This window comes from Cygnus olor, chromosome 29 (assembly GCF_009769625.2).
Source record: "Cygnus olor isolate bCygOlo1 chromosome 29, bCygOlo1.pri.v2, whole genome shotgun sequence".
NCBI classification, from domain to species: domain Eukaryota; kingdom Metazoa; phylum Chordata; class Aves; order Anseriformes; family Anatidae; genus Cygnus; species Cygnus olor.
The window spans coordinates 2497899-2524553 of NC_049197.1; the positions used below are offsets into that span (position 1 = coordinate 2497899).

Here is a 26655-nt window from a genome sequence, read left to right on the forward strand (position 1 = left end):
TTGAACATGAACGTCTTTATTTGAACAAGGCTAAGGGAAGCCTGGCGCGCTTCCCACCTGGTATCGCCTAGGATTAGCTCTGCTAATTGATATTGCTATAAATTTAATTTAGGGACAGAGGCTGCAGTATGAAGGGGCAGGCGAGAAGGGGAGAGTGAATAAAATGAGGAGATTTTTTTTTCCCCCAAACATAACAAAGAGAGGAGCGAAGGGTGCAAACATTGGCTGCGTGTTCCCCCCTCCCCCCCACACCCTGAAGGCAGAGGTCTGGATTTCTGCCAGGCCCCCCCAAAATGCAGCCCCCAGCTCCCCCAAAACCACCTCTAGCCCCCGTTTCGCAGCGCTCAGCCTCATTGCCAGCATGAGGCCAGGGCTGCCACAGGCTCCTCCGAGGTGAGCCCCCAGTGGTGGTGCACAGGAAAAAATAAAAAGGGGCTGGGGGGCTGCGTTGGGGCCCCCCCCTGCTGATGGTGGGATCGGAGCCACAGGGATTTACAGAGGGGAAAGGAAAAGGTAAAAGAAAGGGGAGCGTGGGGAGGGCTGAACACGGGGACAGCGCAGCACAGGCGTGAGAACAGCAGACAACGGGGGGAGAAGAAGGGATGAGAAGGAAAAGAAAACCAACTGAACAATGGCATGAGAAAAGAGAAGTGTAAACTTTCCTTCGTTAACAACTCTAGCTAGGAGCTTCCTACACTCTTGTTCCCTCGCTGGACCGGAGGGGAGAGCACGGTGCCCTCAGGAGCTGGCTCCCTCCTGGCGGCTGGCTCGGGGCTTGCGCTGCGGCAGCCCCGGGCTGTGCGTGCTGGCGGCAGGGCCGGGCTCCGGGGGCTGCGGCTGGCGGTGGCTGCCCAGGGGCTGGACCCCCGGGGGGTTCTGATGCCCGCTGTGCGCCTGGCCCGGCCTGCTCCGGTGTCGGTTCCCGCTGGGTCGCCTGGTGGCGGGGGAACCGATGTGGCGCTGGCCCTGGGGCCTGAAACCGGCTCCTGGGCGCCTGTTCCCCGGGGCAGCCTGGAAGGGAAGAGGGTGGGAGGGTGAGCGAGGGCGGACGGGGGCAGCTCCGGTGCCCCCAGCGCAGAGCGAGCTGTCCTCGGGGTGCGGGTACCTCTCGGGGAGGCTGGGGAGGACGGCTGCTGGTGGCCCCCACTGCTGCCTCTGCAGGGGCCGAGGGCTTCTTGCTCGCTGCGGTAAGGCTCGAGGCGGAGGCAGAGGCACACGCGGGGCTGGAGGGAGCGGATGTCTCGCTGGGACTGTTCAGGGACACGGCTGTGACAGAGCTGCACTGGGAACGGGTGGAGTAGCTGTTCTTTGGGTGAGAAACTGGAAGAGAAACACCCCAAAATGCACGTTCTGCACGCGAGACCCCGACCACTTGCCCCCCAGCCGCTGCTTGGGCCCTGTGACAGCGCGGCTGGGGCAGCTCGTGGCCAAAGGCTTGAACAGCAACAGAGCGTTTTGTGGCAAGATTAAACTTCAGTTGTGGGGACTGTACAGGGGCTCAGCTCACAGGGAAGGGAAGGAGAACAGAGCCCCGGGCAAGGGAAGGCCACCCCGCAGCCAACTCCTCTCCCACTGTCACAGTTTGGGGACAGATGTGCAGTTCTGGTGGACCCCAGCTCCCAGCCCACTCACCTTGCCCGAAGGAGGCGATGCTCTTCTTCAGCACGTCCAGATCGCATGTGAACCGCGCCACCCTGCCCAGCTCCTCGTCGTACTTCCGCTCGCTCACAAAGTGCTTCAGAGAAAAGAGAGAGAACGCATGTTAATTCAGTCTGGGCACTGAGTTACAGAGCACGGGAATGGGAGATGGAGACAAAGCTCTCCTGTTTCGGCCCAGTAACAGGTATCTGAGCTGAGTGCTGCTTGAAAAGCCTTGGCTGAGAAAGCAGGTGGCTACAAGGACTTAAGGAAACCAAGGAACAGATTTTTGTGCCGCATGACTTCCACCTCCAGGCAAGCAGCCTTCCTCGGGCCCTGGGAGCCCAGCCACAGCCTCACAGTGGCTCCAGTCTGCAGCCAGCGCTGTCCAGGCCTCTGCTCTGGCTGCTCAGAGGCAACAGGTTCCTCGGCTGCACTAATCCTGCTACAGGGGCGAGTGCTGCAGGAGAACAGAGGTGACAGCAGCTCGGTTTTCAAGCTGGAGTTTAATTGATCCTTCACGCAACTTCGCACTGACCTCTTGTGACAGGAGCTGGTGTGCCGGCGAGCAGAAGTGTTTTACAGAATATAAAAGCAACTCATGCACAGCAGGCAGGCTCTCCGAGCTAGGTGGAAAGGCAGAGGTCAGCCTGCACCAGCGGGAGGTTTTCACTACTGCTCCGAGGACAAAGCTGCAGCTTGGCCACGTTCCCGGCCCTGTGCCGGTTCACAATGGCCGAGGGTTGAACTGCACGCACCAGGGTTAATGTTTGGATGGTCGTTTGTTGGCTGAAGTTAGTATTTTATAACGCAAAATATGCTAAGAGGGAAGATTTGGGATGAAGGGTCCCAGGCCCAGCTGCGTGGCTGCAGACAGCGGTATGCAGAGCACTGGTGACGCATTTGGACACTACAGAGACCAGGGAAGTCTTGCGCACAACAGAAAACTGCACCCAGATGCATCAAGAACCCAGGAGGTTACAAAAAAGCATATCGTGTTCGGGCGAGAGTAGGACTAAGTTAGATCAGACAGGAGCGGAGCGGAAAGCTCACCTTTATGTCAGCTCTGAGCTCGACCAGCTGCTCCTCCGACATCCGCACTGCCACGTCAGTCATCTTCTTCAGGGCCTCGGCCTTCCTCTGTCGGCTGACCAGGATTTCCACTGCAGAACAGATCGCAGCTCAGGCCGCGCCGACACCGAAGCAGCCCCAGCCCCGGCCCCTTATTGGTAAGCAGCAGGTGCCCCACGGCCCCCACGGACAGCCCCGTGCCAGCTGCACAGCAGCCCCAGCTCCCCCCGCTGCAGCCACTCGCGGCTCCAGACGCAGACGGAACCTGAGCTGTGAGCTGACTCGAAGACGGGCACGACACGCAGCTTTAGCAGCTTTGCCTCTCTCCTCTCCCCGTGCTAACTACTTCCCTGGGGCCTCCTGGGCTCGGGGGGTTGGGGCTGTCCCCCCGTGGAGCTTCCTAACGGCACCAGGCAGGCTGACAAAGTCCGTTCCAGCTGCCCAAAACGCCAAAGTGCTCAGCAATGGCTGTCAGAAGGGTGCAGCTCATCCCCCCTCTGATGAGGGCACAGAGCAATGGCCTCGCAGAGGACGCACGCTGAGACCCACGTCAGGCAGCAAACAGTCCGGTCACAGCACACAGCTAGCTCAAGGTATGGGGCAGGTTCTGGCTGCGTAGCGCACTCCGTTATTTAGAACAACGTGAGCAGGAAGTAAATAAAAATCTGCTCCTTGGGGGGCTGCCTCTTTAGAGTGCAGCAGCACGTACGGCTCGCCGGGTGCTGGTATAAAGCTGGAGCCTTACTTGCTTCTGCTTTCACTTTGTCCATTTCGGCCAGCAACGCCACCTCGCGATCCATAAGGCTGGGGAAAAATAGGGAAAGGAAAAAGGAGAAGGATTTAGTACTAAACAAAGGGGACACCGAGACCCTACGGAAAAAGTGCAGCGGCTGGCGGTTTCTGGGTTTGTTGGCCAGCGAGCAGAGACCAACAGAGGGCAGCAGGAGCCCGCCGCCAGCCTGGCTTTGTTCCGGAGGCCGAGCGGTGGTGCAGGCTCTGCTGGCACAAAACTTGCTCTGGTCAGCGCGGAGCACGGCACTGCCTTCCCCAGAACCAGCTGGGTGCGTGGTCACCTTACTCCGGTGAAGTCAGAGCCACTTGGCAAGGGCAGAGGGAACGGCAGCTGTGCTGCTGGCGAAGCTGCGCTCTGCTGGACTTCAACAGAGCAAAGCGAGGGCGCAGCTCTTGAAAGAGTCAGTTGTTCAGGGCACCGTCTAGCAGGGCAGGATGGGACCCACAGCTCCGGGCATTTGGACACCGTTCCCTGACAGCAGCCTCTCGGAAGCCACACCGTGAAGCCACCTCATCGCAGTGCTTCACTCTTACACCCTTTGTAGTTAATTAAACCTAGAAAAGTGTCCAGAAACCCCAATTCGGGTGCTCTGCCCCACTTCACGGCAGAGTGCACGATGCAGATCCCAAAGGGCTGCAGGGCCGACACGGGAGCAGGCGCCGCTCCTGGAGGCGCAGTCCCTACCACCCATCTCCTACGGTCCAAGGGTTTTTCACCCACGGTGGGAGCACCCCAGGGGGTCACGGCGAAGCATCGCCACTCACCAGGAGGCTCCGCGTGCCTCAAGCGTGTCCGTTGCCACGAGACCGCGATTCCCCCGGGCATCACGGCGGCAGCCTTTGTGCGAGCAGAGCCGCGCAGCTACTGACCGAATTCAGCACGTTTGGGCGACTGAGCACCTGCCAGCAAGGCAGGGCAGGCAGCTCCGCAGCACCGCTGCTTGCAGCCTGAAGAGGAGGGCTCTGATCCCACCAAATGACCGGGGTTACAACGGGAGAGGAAACACCAGTGCTCCCACTCTGGACAGAGCCAGGTACTGGTGGCAGCTGTTCTTCACCACAAGGAATCCAACTGCTCACACACACCCTCCCTGGAAACGTTTCTGTGCTTCTACGTTACGCCTCCCACAGCTAATCCTCAGCTGTGCCAGCGGCATCGCTGCAGCTCACCTTCCCTCAGCCGCCGCCAGCAGCTTGAACGCATTTGACATCCAGCCTGTAACATTCATTTCAGTTCCTGTTTTCTAAATAATACGTCCTGGTTTCAGCTAGGATGGAGTTAATCTTCCTCCTAGCAGCTGTTATGGTGCTGTGTTTGGGATTTAGGATGAGAAGAGTGTTGATAACACGCTGATGTTTTAATTGTTGCAGAACAGTGCTTACACCAAGCCAAGGACTTTTCAGCTTCTCGCTGTCCTGCCAGCGGGCAGGCTGGGGGTGCAGCAGGAGCTGGGAGGGGACAGACCCAGGACAGCTGACCCCAACTGGCCAAAGGGGTATTCCGTACCATATGGGGTCATGCTGAGCAATTAATATGGGGGGGCTGGCCGGGGTGGGGGGAGCAGCTGCTCAGGGGTAGGCTAGGCATCGGTCAGCGGGTGGTGAGCAATGGCATTGTGCATCACTTGTTTGTACACATTATTATTATTTTCCTCTCTTTCCTGTCCTAATAAACTGTCTTTATCTCAACCCACAGGCTTTCGTTTCTTTCTGATTCTCTCCCCCCTCCCGGAGAGGGAGGAGAGAGGGTGAGCGAAGGGCTGCGTGGTGCTGAGCTGCCGGCGGGGTCAAAGCATGGCGCTATAAAAGCAAATCCTTCCTTGTACGCGTGAGCTTTACGATGCTTGCAGTACAGACACCGAATTATACCAAGGGCGATATCAGCAAAGCACAGGGTCAGCCCTTCAGCACAGGCCATGGGCTTTTTCAGGGAGAACGGTTTGCCTGAAAATGGGAAGAGTATTTATTTTAGCGGCTGCCTGTGAGGGAACCCACAGGGCAGCTGAAATGCAAACTCGAACCGCGGCTCCCGCGCCTCTGCATGTCAGAGAGGATGGAAGCGAGATCAATTTAAACAATTCCCTCTGAACAGCAGCTTTGACATTTGGCGGCTTCTGTTGATTTATCGCTCTGTCCATCTGCCCGTTCAGGGCAGGAATTGTTTCTGCTCGTAGCACAGCAGGGGCCTGATCCAGGTCAGGCACTCTCAGCCCAACTGCGCAAATACAACAGCGCGTGTCAAAAGCTACGCTAATAAGGCTTCACCTTGTTTCCAGCCGTCCCCAGCGCAGCTCGACCTGGCTCCACAACAGTAGAAGCAAAGGCAGGGTCCAGGAAGATGCCCCCGGTGCCTGCCCAGGGCCACGTCACCGCAGAAATCCCCCGGAGCCGCAGCCGCGCAGGTGTGAGCGTGGCCACAACAATTAACTGGGTGCAGGAGCAGCCCGGCCGCGCTACGCCCCCCATAAACGCCTCCCCCTCAGCGCACACCTCGCTCCTGCGGGCTGCTTTGGGCTTTCTCCTGCAGGCAGACCCACACGTACCCCGACACAGCTTACAGCCTGCGTCCCTTTGTAATTTAATTTACTCAGCAGAGCTCAGCTGGAGGCCTTTACCCAATTTTACAGTTGGGCTGGCTGAGGAACGGAGGTCAAGTCGCTCGGCCCGAGGTTTGCGTGACGAGCAACTCAGAGCAACCCCCGGTGCTCTTCCATCCCGAGAAGGCCCCCCGCACGGCTTCTGCTCCCCGCTGACCCAACTGCCTGCCCCCGGCTCCGTGCAGCACAGCGCCCGGTGCTGCGCTGCTCTGTCCCGGGACAGGAACGCAAATCCGCCTCTGCCAGAAAGGCTGAGCTCAAAGAAAGGAAGCTGAGGTGCACCAGGAAGAAAGAGGGGCAGCAGACAGACCGGGAGCTGCCGAAGATAAAATAACGCTGAGTGCTCGGCTGTGAGCCAGCCGCCAGGAGAGAGGCTCTCGGCCCCATGCCCACCTCAGCGTGCAGCGCTGAGCTCACCCACCCCACCCAAAAGGCTCGGGGGGCTCTGAATTGCTGCTTTCCCTGCCAGAAAAAGATATTCTTCCTGCAGGAAAAATATTGTGGGAATTGGGGACTGTCGGGACTCCCTCGTTCAGGTTACCCCATTGTCCCCAGCCCAGAGGAGGGCCACAAAGACGACAAAGGGGCTGGAGCACCTCTGCTACAAGGACAGGCTGAGGGACCTGGGGGTGCTCAGCCTGGAGAAGAGAAGGCTCCAGGGGGCTAAAAGGGGCTGCAGGAAAGCTGGGAGGGACTCTGTAAGGGTGTGTGGTGATAGCACAAGGAGTAATGGCTTTAAACTAAAAGAGGGCAGGTTTATATTAGATATAAAGAAGAAATTCTTCACTCCAAGGGCGGTGAGGCCCTGGCGCAGGCTGTCCCGAGGAGCTGTGGGTGCCCCGTCCCTGGCAGCGCCCAAGGCCAGGCTGGATGGGGCTGGGGGCAGCCTGGTCCGGTGGGAGGGGTCCTGTCCATGGCAGGGGGCTGGGATTAGATGGGCTCTCAGGTCCCTTCCAACGAAACCACTCTATGATTCCATGATAAATCCTCGCACGGCAGGAAACCTACCCCCGCCCCTCAGGGTGGATTTCAGAGACCGTGACATGCGCCTGGCCTCGGTGCAGGCCTGACCGCGGCGTGCTTCTGGCGAGGGGTTGAAGCCAGGAACCCTCGCTGGTTAAAAGGACACCTGAAGTGTGTCTGCGACACACACGAGCTGAAACGGTCCCCGCTTTGCTTCTCCTGTTTCCTGTTTCAGATGAACAAACCTGCTTTTAAATCAGGTTTGCCTTTGGTAGGACGCCAGCCGGAGCAGTGATTCAGCAAGAGGATTTAACTGCTGGATCTTGTCCTGTGCCACGGGGTTTAAAAATACACTAATTGTTCTCTGGGTCAGGAGGGGAGTGGGGGAAAAAAAAAAAAAAAAAGAAAGCTGTGATGGAACAAATTACGTCTCGGCTCACCGGCAGCTGCATCACTTTTGGGAAAAGGAAGGCAAATCTTTTCTGAATGCCCTGGCTGCAGAGGGGCTGCCTATGGGCTGCGCGGGGCCGGCACCCCAGTGGGCAGCTCCCTCGCTGGGCATTTGTCAGAGAAGGCTCACGGTGGCCCCGCGCCAGGGGAGAAGGCTCCCGGAACCGCGCGTCCTGCTTCGCCCGCCCGGCTTATCGGAGCAGCGCCGCGGGACTGGACTTGGGTCTTTAACCTCGCCGAACGTGAAGCAAGCCTTCTACAGGTGATAACACGGAGTCAAAGGGCGAGGGATTGCTTATACAGACCCGGGCACGGTAACCAGAAGAATGACATTTTCCAAAGCAAGGGAGGTTTTTAGAGATGCTGTAAGGTAGGGAGGCAGACAAAACCTAACAAAACCCACTGCATGCAGTGGTAGTATTGAATCTGCCTCAGCCGTGACTCGGTAGCCACTAACAAAGCAGGGTCTAGTATGAATATGAACACACCTGAGTTAGGGCTACAAATCTCTCAGCCATCAGCGGGGAAAATCCCCTCCTGCTACAGCTTTTCCAGAACACGAGAGGGGGTGGGAGCTCCTCATCCAACTTTGGCTCGGAGACCGCCAGTGTTAGGAAGCATCAAAACACGGGTGAGGGCACGCAGACACCGCCAACCCTGCCTCTCCCTCTCGCCTCTTCGGTTGAGTTCAAAAGTTTTCCATAAACACTCTTTGTCACTATTTTAGCACATGCTGAATTTAAATGCGGGGCAGCATTCTGCTCCAGGAGAGCACTTCCTGGTAGCAAAGTTCAACACAAGTACGCGCACGAGAAAAAAAGTCCAGGCTGAACAACCAAGTTCGCTAAAGGGCTTCAGAATTCAGCAATCCTTACATCACTACCACTAAATACTCTTGCCTCTGAGGCCACAGAGTTTACAGACACAGATAGCTTTTGACACAGATTTGCAAGTCTGCCAAGTCTCTACTTTAATCCTTTGGCGTGATAGCAGCATTTTAGTTACTTGTCAAATATTACTCACTTCAGGCAAGGAGAACTCTCTGTGCAGTTTCTTATGAATATTTCTCTACCAAAAGCAATCATGTTTGTATACCCAAGAAGAACAACTTCTCACTAATAGACTCAGTCAGCCAGGACAGCAAGTGCATCTGATGTTAGGATTTTTGGAATATCACCTTAAAGCACTTACCCAAAACAATGAAAACGTTCATTAAAAAGACCTTATTACACACATAGGGAACATCATGCCCAGTATTAAAAGCTTGGTTTAAAAAAGGAGAAGTAATGCTCTACAGAATGATCCTTAATGTGTATTTATACCTTCGGAAGGATCCTGCTCTCCCATGTTATATTGAACCCTAATTTGAAGATGTCAAATATAAATGTTTGTTTTGAAAAGACGCAAACTGCTGCACTCTTTGCTCCCAACACCTCTCCCTTCCAGCACCTAGCAGACAGTAGTTATCTGGAGAGTTCCTTGCCTTATCTGTGTCTAAAATGGCTTTATGGTGCCAGGTTAACTCTCTCGTACAAAAGCAGCGCCAAAGATTGTCAAAGACCCAGACGGACACACCGAAGCCTTGAAGGTGTTTTAGCCTCTCGCTGCACAAGGGGGATGACAGCCCAGCAAAGCTGCCTGCAAAGAAGGCTTCTGAAAATTGCAGAGCACAAGACTTTAGACTCCAGCTTATTCTTTACAACATGCTGAGCTCTCAGACGCTGAAGAACGGCGCTTGGACAGCAGGGCAAACAGCAGCATGCCATTAGGCTGACTGGAAAGCTGAAGTCCTATTCCAAACTCATTGATCTTAATCCTCAACATCTGGATCCGTTCCTACATTTTACTTACCTGCTCTGCAGTTCAGCAAAGACCTGCTTCATCTTCTTAATGGAAGCATCCATTTCCTCTTTCACCACAACCCGGTACCGAGCCAGTGAAACGGTGCAGCGCTGGAGATCCTTCACTGATTTTTCAATATTAGAACCTACCAAGAGACAGAGAGAGCTCAAACAGCCGTGTCAATCATACTGCTAAATCCTCCCACCAGGGATAAATCAGGAGATGGCTTTCCCTCTTATTTTAACACTGCGCTGCTTGGTTTTAAAAATTTCCTTCCCCAGCGCAAAGGCACTAGGTTCAGCAGGGACAGCTCTAGAGATTTTCCTACTGGGGAAAGATCTTCCAGAGCTTGTGGAATTTCCTTCTATGGGCAGAGATGTCCCTCCACGTTTTCGAATACATGACAAGAATCATAGAATTTCTTCCTCATATCTAATCTAAGCCTACCCTCTTTTAATTTAAATCCTTGTCCTATCACCACACTTACACCAAATGCATCTTTGAGTCGCTTTTGTGTGTGAGAAACAAAGTTTTGTTTTTGCAATAGAAGGTGTTTCTGCAGTGGAAAATTCCACTAACCTTGCGTATCCAACAGTGATTGTGTGGCAGAGCAGTGGGGAGTTATGTTAAGCAGATAAGGGGAAGGTCCCACTGTCCCAAAGTAAGGAGGATAGCTAAGAAAAACAGGATGAGCAGTAAAAACAAAAATCACGGGCCCTCTAGTCACGAGAGAAGAAGAAAAAAGAAAAGGAAAAGGAAAAATTAACGGTTGGTCAAATAAAAACGTACATATATGGTATAGACATGCATCGAGTAGGTTCTGAACCTGTAGTACTCAGCCAAAGAGGAAACGGGAGAAATCAGGTGTCGGGTAATAGGGAATGTAAGGTTATGATAAATTCTTGCTGCGTGCTCCTGCCTGCAGGACGCCCACCATTGCAATTGCGAATAAAGTAGCTTCACAGAAGACCCTGTCTGAAAAAATTATTGAAATTTTTCTCGCATGTGTTAGGGACAGGAAACAAGGGAAGCGAATTCCGCTCCCAAGACCAGCACACCGCATCACTGAGCGATATGAAACGACTGCTCGCTTGGAGAAGAGAAGTACCTCGGGAGCTAAAATTAAATTTGTACAGAAGGTTATTTCCTCAACCCAGGAGATGAGAGGATTGGCTCTCCGCTGCCAGGGTTAGTCTCTGCATCCCAGCTCGCCATCAGGGTGCAGCACCTTGCCCGAGCCCTCCGCAGCTTGCCGGAGCACAGTTGCCCCCTGCCAAGCTCCATTAACAACTGCTCATTACAGCTTTAGCACACAGCACCAAGGTGAACCACCGCCACCGCGTCTCACTGTGCTAAGTATAATGACTGCGATCACAATTGGGGTCTCTGAGGTCCTTCCTGTCCCCCTTTGTTATTGTAAGAACTCAGCTGTGGAGAAAGCACTCAAAAGAGGAAAAAAAAATCTGGTGGAAGGAGGCTGTCACTTCTTGTAACAGGGCTGGACCAAACTTCTGGCCTTTCGACAAATTCTCACAAAAGATGAGAAACAACCTAAAGGCTCGGTGAGGGAGCACGCAGAAGAATGGGCTAAATGTATGCAGCGAGACTGGCTGCCTCCTCCCCTGCTTCTCACACACATGGGTTTGCTGCTCCGGGCGCTACCATCTAAACTGCTGTCACGATTCCCCACTGTGCATAGGGGAGAAGAGGAGAAGAGTGCGAGTTAGTGGCCAGATAATAAGAAGTATGTTAGCTTGCATTAAAATCAAAGTCCAGCACGCCTCACCGCTGTCTGCCAGCGACACCGCGGAAGAGGCGGCGAGAATTCGGCCAACAGCAACCTGCCGCGACACCGGAGCGGGTGCAGCCCCCCAGGGCCTTACCGAGCTTCTTGTTGGCAGGTGAGATGGGAACGTCATCCAGCCGCGCTCCGGGCAGGCAGGCGGGAGCCGAGTTGCCTGCAGTAGATCTGGACAGAGACCTGCTAGCGCTCCTCTGCTCAGGCCGCTGTCTAAGAGATGAAGGGCTCTGGGAAGGATGCATGGTGAGCGATTTTGTGTCAAAGCCTGCTATTCCATTCTCTAGCTCAGGCACTGCTGTAGAAAAGCACACTCGTTTACAGGGGAACGCGAGGAGCACAGCAGAGCCCTGACCGCCTCTTTACCACAGCGAGCAGAAATCAGAAATCAAGGCGAGCTGCTCGCTCCTGAAGAGCCGTCCAAAGAGCTCGGTGCCCAGAGCTGACCCAAAACAAAGGAACCCAAAAGGCAAGAGGCAGCGCTCTGCTCTTTAAGCGCTCGGTGCCCATCTCCTGCGATACCCTACAGACACTAACCTGTTCTATCAGGCATGGCTGGTGCGGCAGACTCGCAATCCTCTAGCTCCCTGGCATCAATTGAAAGCGCATCCAAACCTTCGCTGAGCGAGTCCACAGACTCGGTGTCGTGGGCGCAGCCGTTCACATGGTAACCGTTAATTCCACCCTTCTCCAAGTCCGCCGACGGCTCCTCTTCAGTGGGCACCAATTTCCCGGGGTCTGCGAGGCCAGGGCTCGACTCGGCTTGCGGTTTCGGTTTGGTTTTCTTCTTCTTGTTCTGAGGATTAGGCATCCGCGCCACAAAAGGGGGAAAAAAAAAAAAAAAACACGTTAAGCTTAATTCCTAAAGGGAAAATTAAGCTTATGCTTACTGGCTGAAAGTAGCTGAATTAAGTGCTTTTTCAGCCAGCCTGGCTGTTGATCCTATTAACAGTCGGAGGGATTTATTCCACAATGAGGACAGACATGGGGGCTTTAATGCGACACGAATGCGTTATCCTCTCTGGCGGCGCGCCAACGAGACCAAGGCTGCGTAACCGATGGGCAACGGGAGAGGTTTGGGGCCACAACCTACAGCAGCCCCGCGCCACTCGGGGGGAGCTCCCAGGGCTTTCTGTGGCAGCCAGGCAGAACTTTCTTTTATTCCAGACCTCACTCTGACAAAAATTCCCCCGTTTCCCAGCACGCGGCTGTTCAGTCGCAGTTTTTCCCTCCCTATTTCATTCTGGTGCTTTTCAAGCATTCAAAGGAGTCCTTCTGAATAATTATGATTTTATTCTTGCCCTGGTGGATTTAGACATTATAATATCAAGTCCTGGAACTTTGCAAATTTTTATTTAACCATTTCACAGGGGTCTGAGCACAGAACTAGGCAAAACAGGCGAGGAAGCTTACATGACACAGAAATATATTTCCACAGACCTCAGCATTAAATGCAACTGTTCAGCTCCAAAGGTTACCGATGAAAAATGGAACTGCGCGACTATCCGAACAGTGAATTACAGAGCTCTGTTGAAATAAAGGGACCTGAGAAAGATTTACTTCAGCGTGGGGCTGGGAGCGTGGATTAGGGGTCCTGTGGAGGGTCAGCAGAATAAAAGCTATTGCTAGGGCAGTAAGTCTAGAAGCCTTTTTTCTGCTGCTGCACCCACCACAATGTGCCTGACAACTAAATTGAATGCAAATGCAGTGAGATGATGATGTTTACAACTTGCACTGAAGTTACCGTGTAAATCATTGCCCTGAATAGTGAGGCACCTGATAACCTAGTGATCATCTCGGGGAGTCTGCTCTGCTCCCATCAATATACGTGTTCGCTCTGTGCTGTCTTTTCTCATTGAAACTATGAGGAATGCCTACTGTTCTCTGCAGTCTGAATTTATGCTCTCCCTCATCCTCAAAATAAATAAAAGAGGAGATAAATACCTTAGTAAAGTATATTCAAATGCATTACCTTTTTTTTTGCCTGTTACAGTCCATTCTTTCAGTACTTCACTGGCATTGCCTAAAACAAACGCAGAGATGAGCAATGGACAAGGCACCTGCTTCCAGCTCTTTCACGTGGAAGCACCTCCACACCTGGTGCCAGCCGCGACACTTCCTGCGCCCAGCAGTTTCAGTTCTCTTGGCTGACGTAACAAAAGGATCGGTTTCGTTTTTGCTCTGGCCCGAAAAGGACTACTCCCTTAGTACACAGGGCCAGCTGTTTCCAGACAAACAACCTCGCTTCGGCTCTGTCACAGCACAGGTTTGGGCGTTCAGAGCCCTGCCGGAGCACGTTCTGAGCTTGCGGTCAGACACCTGCTGGCTTTCTCTGCCAGGGACCCCAGATCAGGATGCCCGAAGCCGCCGCGGCTTCTGTGGGCACAGACAGTGTGGCTGTCTGTGATGGTCAGCACAGCAACAAGAGCAGCAAAAAGCCAGGCAGCATCACCAGCAGGGTCAGAAAACCCATCTAACACAGCACGAAGTACAGACAGCAACTCTGGAAGCTGACGACATACCTGGTTTTGCACACACGAGCAAGAGTTTCTGTGATTGAGCACCTAACACCCATTATCTAACGAGCTATCGAGTACTTCTCTCTGCCTTGACCCCCGGATGGACAAATACCACCAGAAATTGGCAAGAGAACAGGCTGCTGCTCGCCTTTGTGCGGAGCCTGTACTTGGGCATGCTGGGAAGCTCCGAGAGCTCCCTGCCAGCTGAGGCACTTACACACAGCCCCAGCTGCACAAGCACCGTTGCTTCCCAAAAAGGTCCACAGACAGGGCAGGTAGGAGTCACGAGGCCACGAACCCAGCCAAGAAACCCGCCGCAGTTACCTTCCATGAAGGCCTGCACCGTTCTGTCCACGCAGTTGTCAAAGTGCTGCAGCACGAGGACGATCTCGTTGTTGCTCCTGTTGGGGACTATGGCACGCACTGCGCTGATCTAGAGGGAGGGAAAGAGGTGACACGTAAACCATCCGCTTTACCCTGCGTTGTGCCTACAGCAGCCCTTCTGCAAGCAGTCTGAAACCCTTAACTGATGACTTCCTTATAAAACTTTAATGTGCCGGGACGATTTAGCCTGAATAAAATTTTGCTTTTGACAGAACTGCAGTTAGCTCCCAGACAGAAACATATTTCACCTCCGAGAGCAGATAAAGATACAGCGTTCATGAGCTCTTCCACAGCGCGTGGCGAGTTAAAGTCTCAGAAGACACATTTACCTTCTCCTTCATGTTTTCAAAGGTTCCTCCTTGGGCCATCACAGTGTTGGACTGCACATCAAAAATAAACCCAGACGGATCTGTGAAGACAAAGGAGAGGGAGGCTGTCTTCTGAACAACAGGCACCAGGAGGCATTTGGAGGGAGATGAAGCAAGAGGTCAGCCCCGGCTGGCTGCCTTCCCAGGGAGGACACTGAAATCCTACAAACGCAGCGTCCGTGGGCCGATCCTGTTACCGGAGGGTAACCAGCCGTGACATCCCAGCCTCGCTCAACGACCAGGTTCTGTTTTGCCAGCTGGGCTGCTACGAAGTGATCCCGGCTGAACCCGGCGTGCCAACGCCCCGCTGAGCTCAGGAAGCCAATAAAACTCTGAAACCAACCATGGATCAGAGCTGCGAGCCAACAAATGCAAGCCCCAGCAGGGCTGGCCCACAACACAATCTCGCTGAAGCCGACCAGTTCCACCCTCCCATTTCTGCATTAATCTTTTCCTGAGCCCAGTAATAAAGAGTTAATGACAGCCTCAGCGCGAGAGCCTTCGAGCAGTGCGCTCACCAATTTCCTCCACCTGGAGATACAAATGGCAAGCAGCCTGATAAATGGGTTTGAAGATTCAGCACCTTGCGCTCCCCGCCAGCTACGATCTCCAAGGTAATGCTTATTTTCCAAAAGAGACCCATAATTGAGACAGCCATCGCCAACAGGTCTGCTCCCTGTCAGCGAGCAAAGGTCGCAGAAATCTGCGGGCCCTGCTGCGAGAGATCGCCACGAGGGGCTGGAATCACAGACCCACGCTTGATTTTGCTGCCAAAGGTCTGCGCAGCCCAAATTTCAGGTTTGCTAGAGGAGAGGGATAAAGCAGGTCGCGGGTGGGCACCCCAGCACCCTCGCCTCCTGCTTCAAGCCCCTAAAGCCCTTTCCAGGGACTTCCCATGCACACACAGCACCGAGGGCAGATTTCCTAAGAGGGCACCAGCTCAAGCCTCAAGCACGAGGCCAGGGGTCCTCCTGCTGAGCTCCTCAGCCGGGTTCCTGCAGGTGCCACCGCTCGGTGGCTCTGGGGACTGCCTGGGGACAGGGCAGCTCGTCCGGTCACTGCCCCGTGCTGTAGCCCAGCCGCTATTCCCAGCTGCTGATTCACGTTCCTTCCCTCGCCTCCTCTAAATAACTCGTACGTGGCGTTGAGACACACCATTGACTTCCGCGGTTCCCAGACATTGATGTAGCATTTAAACTGCGATGCCTCCAAATACAGTGACAGAATTGTGAACGTGATGGAAAGGTCAGGCTCTTATTAAGGCTACAGATGAATGGTTAAATTCTTCCCCGCTCCATCCTTACCCGTTGCAGCCCCATGAGCAAGATTTCCTCAAGTTTCCGGAGCTCACAGAAGTTTGAGTTCCCAACTTCGCAGCCCTTAATCTTGTAAATGGCCTTCAGATTCCCATCGCTGAGTGAGAATTTGCAATCTTTTTTCAAAATCCTCCTCGCAGAGCAGCCACCAAGGACCCAGGTGCCAGGGAAGATGAAGTTTGGCTCCCCCATGCAGCACATTCTCAGACGCTCAGTCCCATCCCTCCCACATCTCCATTTGCACTTGGTCTTACAGGGCACCGGACCTGTCAGCATCGCGCTCCCAGCTGCCTCTCCAGCTCCCCGTCACTCCGCCACGGCCCGAGCCCTCCTGGTGTTAAAACGTTTATCATGCAAAAATTATGCAACGGAGACTACGCTGTATACATTTGATATTGCCCAGGAGCACTCCCAGGCATCATTAAAAGGGCTGCTGGCGCTTGGGTCTCTCGTGGTAGCGGCTACTTGCAAGAGCGGGCGGAATTTAAAGCGCTCATGTCCTCGCAGACGCAAGCCTGGCTGCCACCGGTGACTCCAGGATTTGGGGAATTAACATCTTAGCGGGGACAGAAAGCCCCTCCGCACTGCCAGGGCTCCGACTGTGCCCGACATGCCTGACATGACGAGGCACTCCGCTGCTCGGGCTGAGCTCTGCTCGTCGAAGCCGGCACCACGCGGTGCTACCCCGGTGATTTGATGCGATAAACTCCAGAGGCGACGCTAACGGCCTTAATTGCTTCTGGGTTCCCAGCTGTATCCTCCAGGAAAATGGGGTGGCAAGAAGTCATTCATCCCAGATCATTTACTGTTGTATTTCATCGCTATTTATCGCACTAATTGTTTCTCCTCAATAGGAACACCGAGGGTACCAGGAAGAATCCACCCTACCGAATATCGCGCTGTCGGCTTATTTCAGTCTGCTCCTCCTGTAACGCCGCTAATTAGTCCTTCCTGTACGAGACACGTGCAAGAATGAAAACTACAACCTCAGAAACGCCCGCTCGGCTTCTTGGCAGCCGGGAATCAGAACAGCCTGGGGCAGACACGCGCCAAGCGCGGTGGCCCCCGACACCACCTTGCTACGGCAGCACCGAAAGCCCCTCTCCGAGTGATGCCGGGCTCGCGAAGCCCCAGCGTCGCTGCCTGGAGTGCAGCCAAGATTCGGTTAGACTGGGAAACGTTTATGGGGTCTGCAGCTTCTCAGGTCGGCGGTAGCCACGCCGGCTCTGCCGGGCACAGCGCTGACACGGAACACGAAGCACCTGAAGGCACGGCACTGCTCATGCAGAGCATCTCTGCTCTCCTCCGCCTGCAAGGACCACAAGGCGGCGGTGCCCAGTGCTGCAGGGGGTGACAGGACAGGAATTAACGCATCCTCCTGATCAGGGTAAGGTAGAACACCTTCACTCTGTCAGCCTGCTCTTTCAGGCGTAACCGTAGATGGAAGGACCCAAAAACATGGGTAAATCAGGATTTCCGAAAGAAATGCTGTTTAAAAGATCACGTCGGTGGGAGCTGTTTGTGGTTCCGCTGCTCCCAGGCTCCAGGCGTTGCACTTCGAGCTCCACAGCTCGCGTTTGCCAGCCCGGAGTGTCCTGCTTTTCCTTACAAATTCCATCACCACGCCCCACTATTTGTTCACGTGGAACAGCTCCTGCTAACAGGCAGCAGAGGTACCAATGCTAAGCCCTCTCCCCGTGAATTTGAGGGCAATAAGTACTAAATCAGGGTGGAATCAACACCTGCAGGTCTGCTGCGGATCACTCCGTGATGCTGCGCTGCCGCCGATACGTTTCATTGACATCAGAAAAAAATAACACAGAAACAACACAGTAATTGAGCAAAAATAAGGGCGTGCCAGCATCTGCCGAGTAGAATTTAACGCTGTGGTTTACAGGGATGCAGAACAAAAAAAAATCCAAGGTCTCCTGCAGGACTTGACAGCTACCTCTGCCTGTCCTTATGATCCAGGAGAACAGCCACCACCACCGTGCGCACCTGCGAGCCCTCCCTGCCACCAAAACACACGAAGCTACTCGAGGGGCTGCGCTCGGCCGACGAACTCCCCTTGCTCAGCCTCCATCATCACTCGCTTCTGGGGCCCATTCAAAAACCGGGACTTGGTGCCTCCATCAGCTGCCGTGGAAACTATTTCAGTGCCCAAAGAGAGTGCCGTGCGATGCAGAGGCAGCCCGAGGAGATGGCAGCTGCACGACAGGGTTTTGCTAGGCAAGAAACCCCGCATATTTTTTCAGATCGGTTTGAAGGGCCCAAGCATGCCATGCAGCCTCTTGAAATCCAAACCTGACACAGGAAAGTGATTGGTTTCAACCAGGCTTCAGTTCAGGAAGAAGATGCTTCAGGAAAGCGTGACTACGCGGGGCCACGAGGGGGACCTGCAACTCCGAGATCTCCCCCCGAGGCTGCCAGAGGTCTGAGCCCAGCAGAAGCAGGATGGCCGCGACATGCCAACGCAGGCTGCATCCCACGTGCAGGGCCACAGGTGCCCGATGGCTTGGAAGAGGGGGAAAATTGAACAAGGAATTAAAGCAAAGTTCGCCTGCAATAGGCTGAACTCGCCGTGGGGCAGCTCTCCGAGCACGAGGCCGGGCAGCGCCTCTGCTTTCAGCACACGAGCAGCAGGGCAAGGCAAACGTGGGCAGTTTTGGGGAGCAGAGGTGGCAAAGCAGGACGGAGCCATGGTGCTGAGCCTCCCTGCGTTGCCCTTCCCCACCTGGCTCCCACCCGCACGCAGGGGATGGAAAATCAAATTGAACCTGGAGATGGAGGGATGCAGCCAGAGCCCCCAGCGGCTCCCAGCATCAGCCCCTCAGAAGCCAGGATCGGATTTATGGGGTTACAGAACGCGCTCCGCGTCCGGCTCCGCGTGTTCCCTGCACGACTCCGAGCGGCGCGGCGATCTCCTGCCCCGGGGGTTCTCCCACAAAGTCCTCCAGGCACAGGCTGAGCAAACGGCGAGCAGCCAGCGCGGCCGGGTTCTGCAGAACAGCTTCTCCTCCTCGAGCGCCGTGCGGGTAAACAAAGGGGGAGATTAAAAAGGAACTTCTCACTCCGCTGTGCAGGCTCCCCGCTGCTCTGGCTGCCAGCAACTGATACCAAAGACCTTTCCCCTTTCCAAAACTCACGCAGGGCGATTTCTCATCCATCGAAACGGCTCCGTGATGCATCCAGATGAGCAGGAGCCCGAGCGCCGTTTGGTTCAGGCACCTGGCACGCCTACAGCTGCGGGCTGATGTCCGGAAACAAGATTTATGTGATTGCTTTGTATCCCGGGGTCAGCAGTCATTCCCGAGCCTGGTGCTGCTTTCACTCAAATCAATTAATCGAGTCGGAAGGGGGATGAGAGGGAACATGCTCGCTTGGCACTGGGGGGGGGGGAAGAGAAGCGCTGGGAACCGAGGATCACTCCGACAGCGGTAAGCCAACAAACCTCCTAGACTCCGGAAAAATATTTATTTAGCGGTCTGGTATCACGGAGACTACCTGCCCTCTGAATTTCTGAGCCACCCCTTACTGAACGGATGAGGGCTGAGAGGAGCCATCCGGCACAGCCCAGGGGGACGGAGCTACACGTAGGTGTGCACACGGGTTTTGAACGGGGCTGATTACATGCCTGGGCTGCAGATTGAACTGTTTTCCCTTCTGATTAGTTGAGATGTTCACAATGGTCCGGGGCTCTTCTAAGCAGCAGCAGCAGCAGCAGCAGGTGGGCTCCCAATTCCGTTTCAAAACTGCTGCATTATTTACCACGGCTCTCCCTCGTTCTGCACCTCTCAACGCCTCTCTCCGGCCCTCTGTTACGCAGCACAAGGCTTTTGCTTTGCCTTCAGAAAAAAGAGAAGCTGAAGAGGCATTCCTCACCTGGTCAAGCCCAGGCTCTCACAGAGGGCTGGAAAATACCACAGCACCACGCTGACACCGTGAGCAGCAAAGGAGCACCCCAAAGCCGGGCCCAACGCAGCACCAGCTCTCCCTGTCCCTCCCCAGCAGTCTCCCAGAGCCCTCTTCCTTTGCCCTGCCCGGCCGCAATAATTCCTCCCTGCCCGCCAAGGCACATTTTTCTCCCCGTGTACTCAGCACCAGCAACTGCCGGGCTCCACATCCAGCAGCTGGGAAAAGGTAATTTCGTTACGACTTGTACCGAAGCTTCCAAAAAGCACAGCCACAGATACAGCATTTTAAAAACCATGCAGGAATTACCCTGTGCAGTAATTTCCATAACTGCTGCTAATTGCTTCAAATCATGCCCGGGTCTAGCTGTCAGAGGACAGCAGGGCTCCTCAGGTAGACACCACTTCTACGCCAAAGCTGCTCGGAGAAAAGAAATCTATAGAGAACAAAAGCTCTTCTCTTGAGGCAGAGGACACGAATTGTCAAACCCATGCGCCTTAAATTATTAATTAGCAGTCGGCTCAAATAAAAAGAAACTCGTAACCCTCCACCCCTCCCCGCACACTCTGGAATTAATGCTTCACGTGTGGCAGCTGAGATCCCTCGCTGAAATGAGCTGCTCGACGCGAGCGCGGCTTTGCCGCTTAACGTGCGACGGCAAAGGAAGGCTGCTGAGGACAGAGCTCCTCGCAAACCCGCTCGCTGCCCTTCTACGCCCATCTCCGAGGGGCAGATGGAATCGGTCCGGACGGAGTCGCGTCCCCTGCTTCTTAACCAGGTTCCTGGCAGAGTCGAGGGCCAGGGCTGCCTCGGGAACGGGGTGAAACTCCGTAGATTTAATCCCACAGTCGCCCCGACACCACACAGATGCACACCGGCCGTAGCCAGAGAGGGGAAGCCTCGCACCACCAGCGCTGGGGACCCCAGGGAGGAGGGGAAAAAAATAATAAGTTTGGCTCTGCAACTCCTCAGCCGCGGAAAATCTTTTTCTCCTGCTTTCTGACAGTGGAAGCGCGGCAATATTAACGTTATAGAGCCGCTCACAGGATCAGAACTGTCCAGCTGGACAACTGAAACGCTGCTAGAAATGTCAGCAAACCCAACAGGTTGTACCATGTCACCAAGACAGTGACAATAAGCTGTCAAGTGACATTAGCAGCCTGGAAAGGAGCATAGCAAAAGCAATTAACCCTTTCCCTAATTGATAACTTTGGAATCAATCGTGCTGTGTATTGACATTTGATTGCACCACAGTCGCATGCATCTTACCTTTTGCATTTTGCTTTTTAGACATCTCGGCGTGTTTGCTCTACCGTCCAGCTACACAAGAGGGGGAAAGAAAAAGAAAAAAAAGAGTCTTTGCCCTCAGGTACCGTAGCTGGCAGTTGCAATTCACACGCCGCCTCGTTTCAACGTGGGAAGCGGCAGATATCTGGTTTGGGATGGCAAAATCCCAGCTGCGAGGGCAGTCAGGGTCTGGAGTTGTCAGAATCGTGCTGACAGGCCAGCAGAGCACCACGGCTCCTTCCTCTGAAAAGCAGCTTCTTGTCACGACGCCTGACCGCAGCCGTTGGTGTCGGTCTTCTCGGGTTCTAAGTAGGAAAGGAGGAAAAAAAAAAAAAAAAAAACAACAAAGGAAGTAAGAAATTGCTGCTGAACTAGCCAAAGGCATCCCCCAAGTCTCTCAGCTTGTCAAAATCATCTTGCTGATGCTTTTTCAGAGGAAAACGTGTATTTTGCATTAGGCGCTGCAGAAGAGCTAGCCAGCAAAAAGCAACACCAAATACAGAGCGCCAAGCTCCCTACAGACTCGGCAGGGTTTCAACAGGCTTAACTCAGAGCTCCCGCAGCACCCCAGGATGCCGGGCAAGCCTTACAGCCAGGGAGGTTCGGGGGGCTCACAGCCCCCCACAGAAGACCACGGCACAAACACCGCGCCCACGAAGAGCCGCGAGCCGAGGCGGACCGGGAGCGCGGATCCTGGGCTTGGTGCTGGCATCGCGGCAGCCTCGGATCTCTCCCGTGAACGCAAGCGGCGCCCCGGGGCCGGCAGAGCTCACACATTTTTCCCCGCTGGTTTCAGCGGGGCACGGGCCACGCTGCAGGGACGGCTCCGCCGCGGTGTTACGCGCACGGATCTTCACCCGCTCCTGGCGCGCAGAGCCGGGGGAAGCAGCGAGGGCAGGCGCACGCCAAGGGCGCTGACAGGTTAAACAAAGAACCCCGGGGCGCTCAGTGTAAGAAAACAACGGAGAGCTTCCCAGTCCCGGGAAGGAGGCAGCCCCCCCTCGCAAAGCCTCCCGGCCACGCGTTCGTGGCGAGGGGGGAAAGGCACAGCACGGCCGTGCCAAGCTGCAAAGCGCCACAGCTGAGGACAAAACATCCAGCGGTCAGAGGAGGCCTCGTACACTGCTGGTGGGACCCTCAGGGAACGCGATGAGAGAGAAACACACAGCTAATTTGCTCCAGAAACAATTAGCAGCTCAACTCCCACCCGCCCCGGCCAGGATCATTTTTTTAGGGCCGTCCCCAGGACACGGTTTACGAGCCCGAGGAACGCAGCGACGCTCCTGCAACACCAGGGTCGGCAACACCGCCCCGCGGCTCACCAGCAGGGACCCGACGAGCCTATTTTAATTTAAGAATAGGGTTTTCGTGTACCTGGAGTCTTCCTTTCTTAAACACACAGGAGCTCAAAAGTTATTCCCAGCCAGTGACCCCGGCAAGCTGAGCACGGGACGGAGAGGTGCAGATGCTCGCTGCCGGTGCACAAGAGGCTGCAGAAGAATTCTTTACCTGCAGATGCAGGCACCAGCTCCAGCCCGGGGAATTAAACGGCGACGGGTCTTTTGCTGCCTCGGGACACTGAACGCCGCCTGAAATCCCGTGCCAAAAGACGGGGCACCCAGGGAAACCCGGCGCAGGCTGAGGCCATTTCCCCGACGTGCGCCGGTTCGCGCGAGCGGCCAGGTTTCGATTTGCTGCTTGCGGCCGCGGGCAGGAAGCGCTCGGCCACCGGTCGCGGGCCTCGAGCACGTCCTGGGCCCCACGCCGAGGCCGGGAGGGCTGTGGGGAGCTCTGGGCACCGCAGCTCCGGGCACTGGAGCTCCGCGCTCTCTGCTCCCATCGCTCGGAGTTTTCAAAGCGCCCGAAGACAACAACCCGCACTGCAAACCACAACCGCACTTTACAGACCCCTTGGTAATTTCACTTTTTTTGTGTTTGTTTGTTTTTTGTTGTTTTTTTTTTTAAACGAAGGAAGGCGTGCTTTAACCCGGGGGGGGGCAGGGGAGCACAAGGAGAAAACGCTGTGTTGCCACAGGTGAGCTCCCTCAAACTCAGCTCGCGAAAGGAAGGGACGCCTGCAGAGCGCCGGCGCGCCCATCCCTGAAAAGCAAAGAACCGAGAACGCTCCAGTCATTCAAAGTCTGAAAGCGGCTGCAAAAAGAGTTGCTGGAGAGGAAGTTATCAGGAGATCTCCGACCAGATGAAATTACTCCCCCTTATCACCCAGGAAATACACTTTTACCCACTTCAAAGGGGAAAAACGAGCAGTAATTAAGTCTTGGGGGGGGGGAAACCGAGCAGCAGCTGGCAGCTTCCGAACCAGTCTTTGGCAAGCTCCAGACTAAGCCTTGCCGCGCGCAAAAGGTGCGAAGCAACGGGCTGGGGAAACAAAACAGCCTCCGATAGGTCTGGCGAGGATCCTCGCTCCTCGGTGATGCAATTAAGGCCGAGGCTTCATCCAAAGCCCGCGCGGCCGCAGGGGTCACCTGGAGCCCGCAGCCAAGGGCGACGGCAGGCTCGCGTCGGGCCCCGCACACGGCCGCAGGAACAGGGAAGGAGCGGCACAAAGGCGGCACGAAACCGACCTGCGGGGCGAAAGTAAAGCACCGGCGGGGTGCAAAATAAGCCACAGCACGCTGCGGCCCCGCCACGGCCGGGCCCCTCGCCGAGCTGGCGACGCGCAGCTTCCCCGAGTCGCGGCGGAAACGCACGCGGCGACGCGTTCCACCCGGTTTGGGAAACGTCCTCCTGATTTCCCAGCCAGCACGTCAAAGGAGAACCGATTTTAAAGCGCCCCCCCCCCCACGGCGGTAGCTTTCCGGGCTGTTCCCGCTCCGTCTGGACGGATTATTCCCGTAAACTTTCCGCGCCTCCCCGTTGGAAAGGAAATTGAACTATCGGTGAGAAATTTGGCTGGGGTTTGCTGTGAGCCGCTCCAAGGTGGTTTCGGTGAGAAATCCGGCGTTCCGGGGGAGAAAGCTGCTCCTCGGGAGGGCTCTGCCCCTCCGCCCTGGGACCCGATGCCAGCACGCACCTCACGCCCGGCTCCGGCTGGCTTGCGCTGCACGGAGCGTCGGGCTAATTGGCTCCTGAGCTAAGCAGTCCCTCGCCACGCGATTTTAATCCCGGTGATCAAGCTCGTTAAGAGGCTCCGGGAGCGCGCACAACGCATTAAGTACCATCAGTGGCTCTGCTTGTAACGTATCGTCGCTCCCAAGCAGAAATCCATTTTCAGGGACCCCAGAGGACGGTGCCGGAGCCCTGCAAGGCGGCGGCGCGAGGGGGGAATTCGCTCGGTTTTCGGCGCATCCCCCCCCTCCAAAAAAATCAACGTTTACACCAGAAGTCCAGGAACGATCCCAGCGCCGGAACCCCAAGACTCAGCTTTGTGGGTTTCCCCCTCAGCAAATTCCCGTTAAGTTCGCAGGAGGCCAAACCGCACCCGTGCGCCTCTCCCGGGCAGCAGGGGCCTCAGTCACCTCGAGCCAACTTCTCCGCTTTATCACCCTGCGCTGAAAGGAAGGGGAGCACTGCACGGTGTCCAGCAACACACGACAAACCCGACATGGCCGCTCCTTGGGCTTTTCCCCCCCAAAATCAGGACCGGTGGCTTCCAGAAGCTGCCTCCACCGACGATGAAGGATCGTACGGCCGTGCAACACAAAGAGCCATTTTAGGACTGAAAAAAATGGTTTCTTAATATCACTCTTGGGGCTCGGGGGTTTTGTGGTGGTTTGTGTTTTTTTTTTTTTAGTGTTTCCTGAGGCCGCTTATTTTGTGCAGAACGAGCTGAGCGCTTAACTTCAGAGATAATTAGCTGTCTGTATTCTGTTTAAATCCGCACGCTTATTGTTCCTTCACCAAACGCATTATGCAGAGCACGGCCGAGCGTTAGCTGCTCTCCGACACGCGCCTCCGTGAGCTAATTGAGTTCCTCGGGCAGCACAAGGAAGCAGGGCTGGGTACTTTGGGTGACAAAACGTCCCCGTACCTGCTCCGAGGACGTCACGGCACCCCGCCTGGTGCGCCTAACCCACGATAAACGCGGCGTTTCCCTATCTCGTCTGCCAAAGAAAACCGGCACCGGGAGCTGCTGTCGGGTTTCGGGTGCTTTGCACGGCACGGCGGGCACGAGGCGGGAGGGAAATGCCCCGGCCAAGCGCTGCTGCTTTCCGTGCAGGGGCCCCGAGCTCGGCATGTAGCCCCCTTGCCCTTTCCCCAAGGCCTCAGCGAGCCCCAGGAGGTAGCAAAGCACCCTCGGGCTGCAGGGAAACTCGCCCGCAGGAGTTTGCGCCGGGTCCTTTTGAGGTGTTCCAGCTCTTTAGGGCTGCCCGTGCCAGCTTTCTGCTTGGGAAGATTCTCAGCGATGCGCAGAACCGTTGAACGTCCTGGCTTGGCTTGGCCACGAATCGTTTCGCCTTTAAGAGGCCAAACGCATCCTTTAGATTCGGACTCGCTTTTGAATCAAAGCGCCTAAAAACCGAGCCCGAAGCGCAAGATTTGGGAAAGGAAGGCAGGAAGCGGCAGCGGGAGACGCCGGCTCTCAAAACCCAACCCGAAGTGATGAAAACTTCCCCCGGCGTAACCCACGGGGTGGGGGGGGGGGGCCGAGCCGGTGCCACGGTCCCCGGAGAAATGTTCGCCCCTTTGCTTACCGCCCACCTCACGTCCGGCGGCCCGAGGAGAAGCGTGAGCCCGTTACAAAGGGGCCCTAACGACAATCGGCGGGGCCGTTGGGATAAACCACGGCACCGGCACAGCGGCCGCAGGCTGCGAGGCGTCAGGAGCGGCTTCGGGCTGGGCCGGGAGCACCGGGGGGGGGGGGGGGGGACGGACCGGGGAGGAAACGGGGACGGGGAACGGGAGGGCCGGGGAGAGCGGAGGGGCAGCGGGGCGGAATGAGGGGGAACGGGGGGTGGGACCGGGGGACCCCGGGGGAGGGCCGGGGAGGGCCGGGAACTGACGCCCCCGCGCCCCCCAGCCGAAGCCGGAGCAGCGCTGGGGGCCGGGCCGGGCCGGGCCGGGCCGGGCCGGGCCGAGGGGCGCCCCCCCCCGGTGCCCCCCCCCCCCCCCCCCCCGCCCCCGGGGCCTGCACCGCTCCCGGTGCCCCCGCTCCCCGGTGCCGCTCCCCGACACCCCCCGCCCTCCCCCCCTCCCGGCCGCCCCGCACTCACCGGCCGCGGCCCCGGGGGCTCCGGGCGCTCCCAGCCCCGCCGCCGCCGCCGCCGCCGCCCCCCCTTGGCCTCAGGCCGCCTCCGCCGCGCACCGGGGCGGGGGACGGGGGCCGCGGCCCGGCAGGAGCCCTCAGGCCGCGCCAGCCAATCGGGTCCTGGGCACCGTCCCGGTAGCCAATGGGCGCCTCAGGGCCGCTGCACGGCTCCCGCCCCCCCGACCGATGCCGCCAATGAGAAGGAAGGAGAGGCCGGGCTCAGCCCGCCTTCCTTCGGCTGTAGCCAATCGGAAGCGAGGCGGGGGACGGGCCGAGCTTTTCTGACCAATGACAGGGGCCCTGGGTGCGCGGGGCGGGAGGAGTCCCAACAGCCAATGCGGGCGCGCGGGTCCCGCCTTCTCCCGCCTCCCGCGCGCGCGGGGGGCGTGACCAACCTCCGCCGAGAGCCAATCGGATCCGGCGGTGGCGATGCCCCGCCTCCCCGCTCTCTCGAGGGGCGGGGCGGGGCGGGGCGGCCGAAGCCGAACGTGGACGGAAACTGCCGAGAG

At 56.3% G+C, this 26655-nt stretch overlaps 1 protein-coding gene across 4 annotated transcripts; it reads right to left on the reverse strand.

Moving 5' to 3' along the window:
- Positions 1–26198, reverse strand: SPATS2 (spermatogenesis associated serine rich 2). Of its 4 annotated transcripts, none has more exons than XM_040539515.1 (13): positions 26112–26198; positions 21024–21242; positions 14384–14463; positions 13995–14103; positions 13127–13174; positions 11689–11949; positions 11237–11449; positions 9363–9498; positions 3455–3513; positions 2692–2801; positions 1633–1735; positions 1106–1320; positions 1–1011 (listed from the first exon to the last, which is right to left on the reverse strand). In XM_040539515.1, the coding sequence occupies exons 3-13, from the start codon at positions 14420–14422 to the stop codon at positions 739–741; spliced, it is 1566 nt and encodes a 521-aa protein (XP_040395449.1). In that variant the 5' UTR covers positions 14423–14463; positions 21024–21242; positions 26112–26198; the 3' UTR covers positions 1–738. The 4 variants fall into 4 exon arrangements, with proteins under 4 accessions (XP_040395449.1, XP_040395448.1, XP_040395447.1 ...); XM_040539514.1 differs by having other exon boundaries at positions 11237–11446; positions 20920–21242; XM_040539513.1 differs by having other exon boundaries at positions 20920–21242.
- Between the last annotated feature and the right edge of the window lie 457 nt (positions 26199–26655).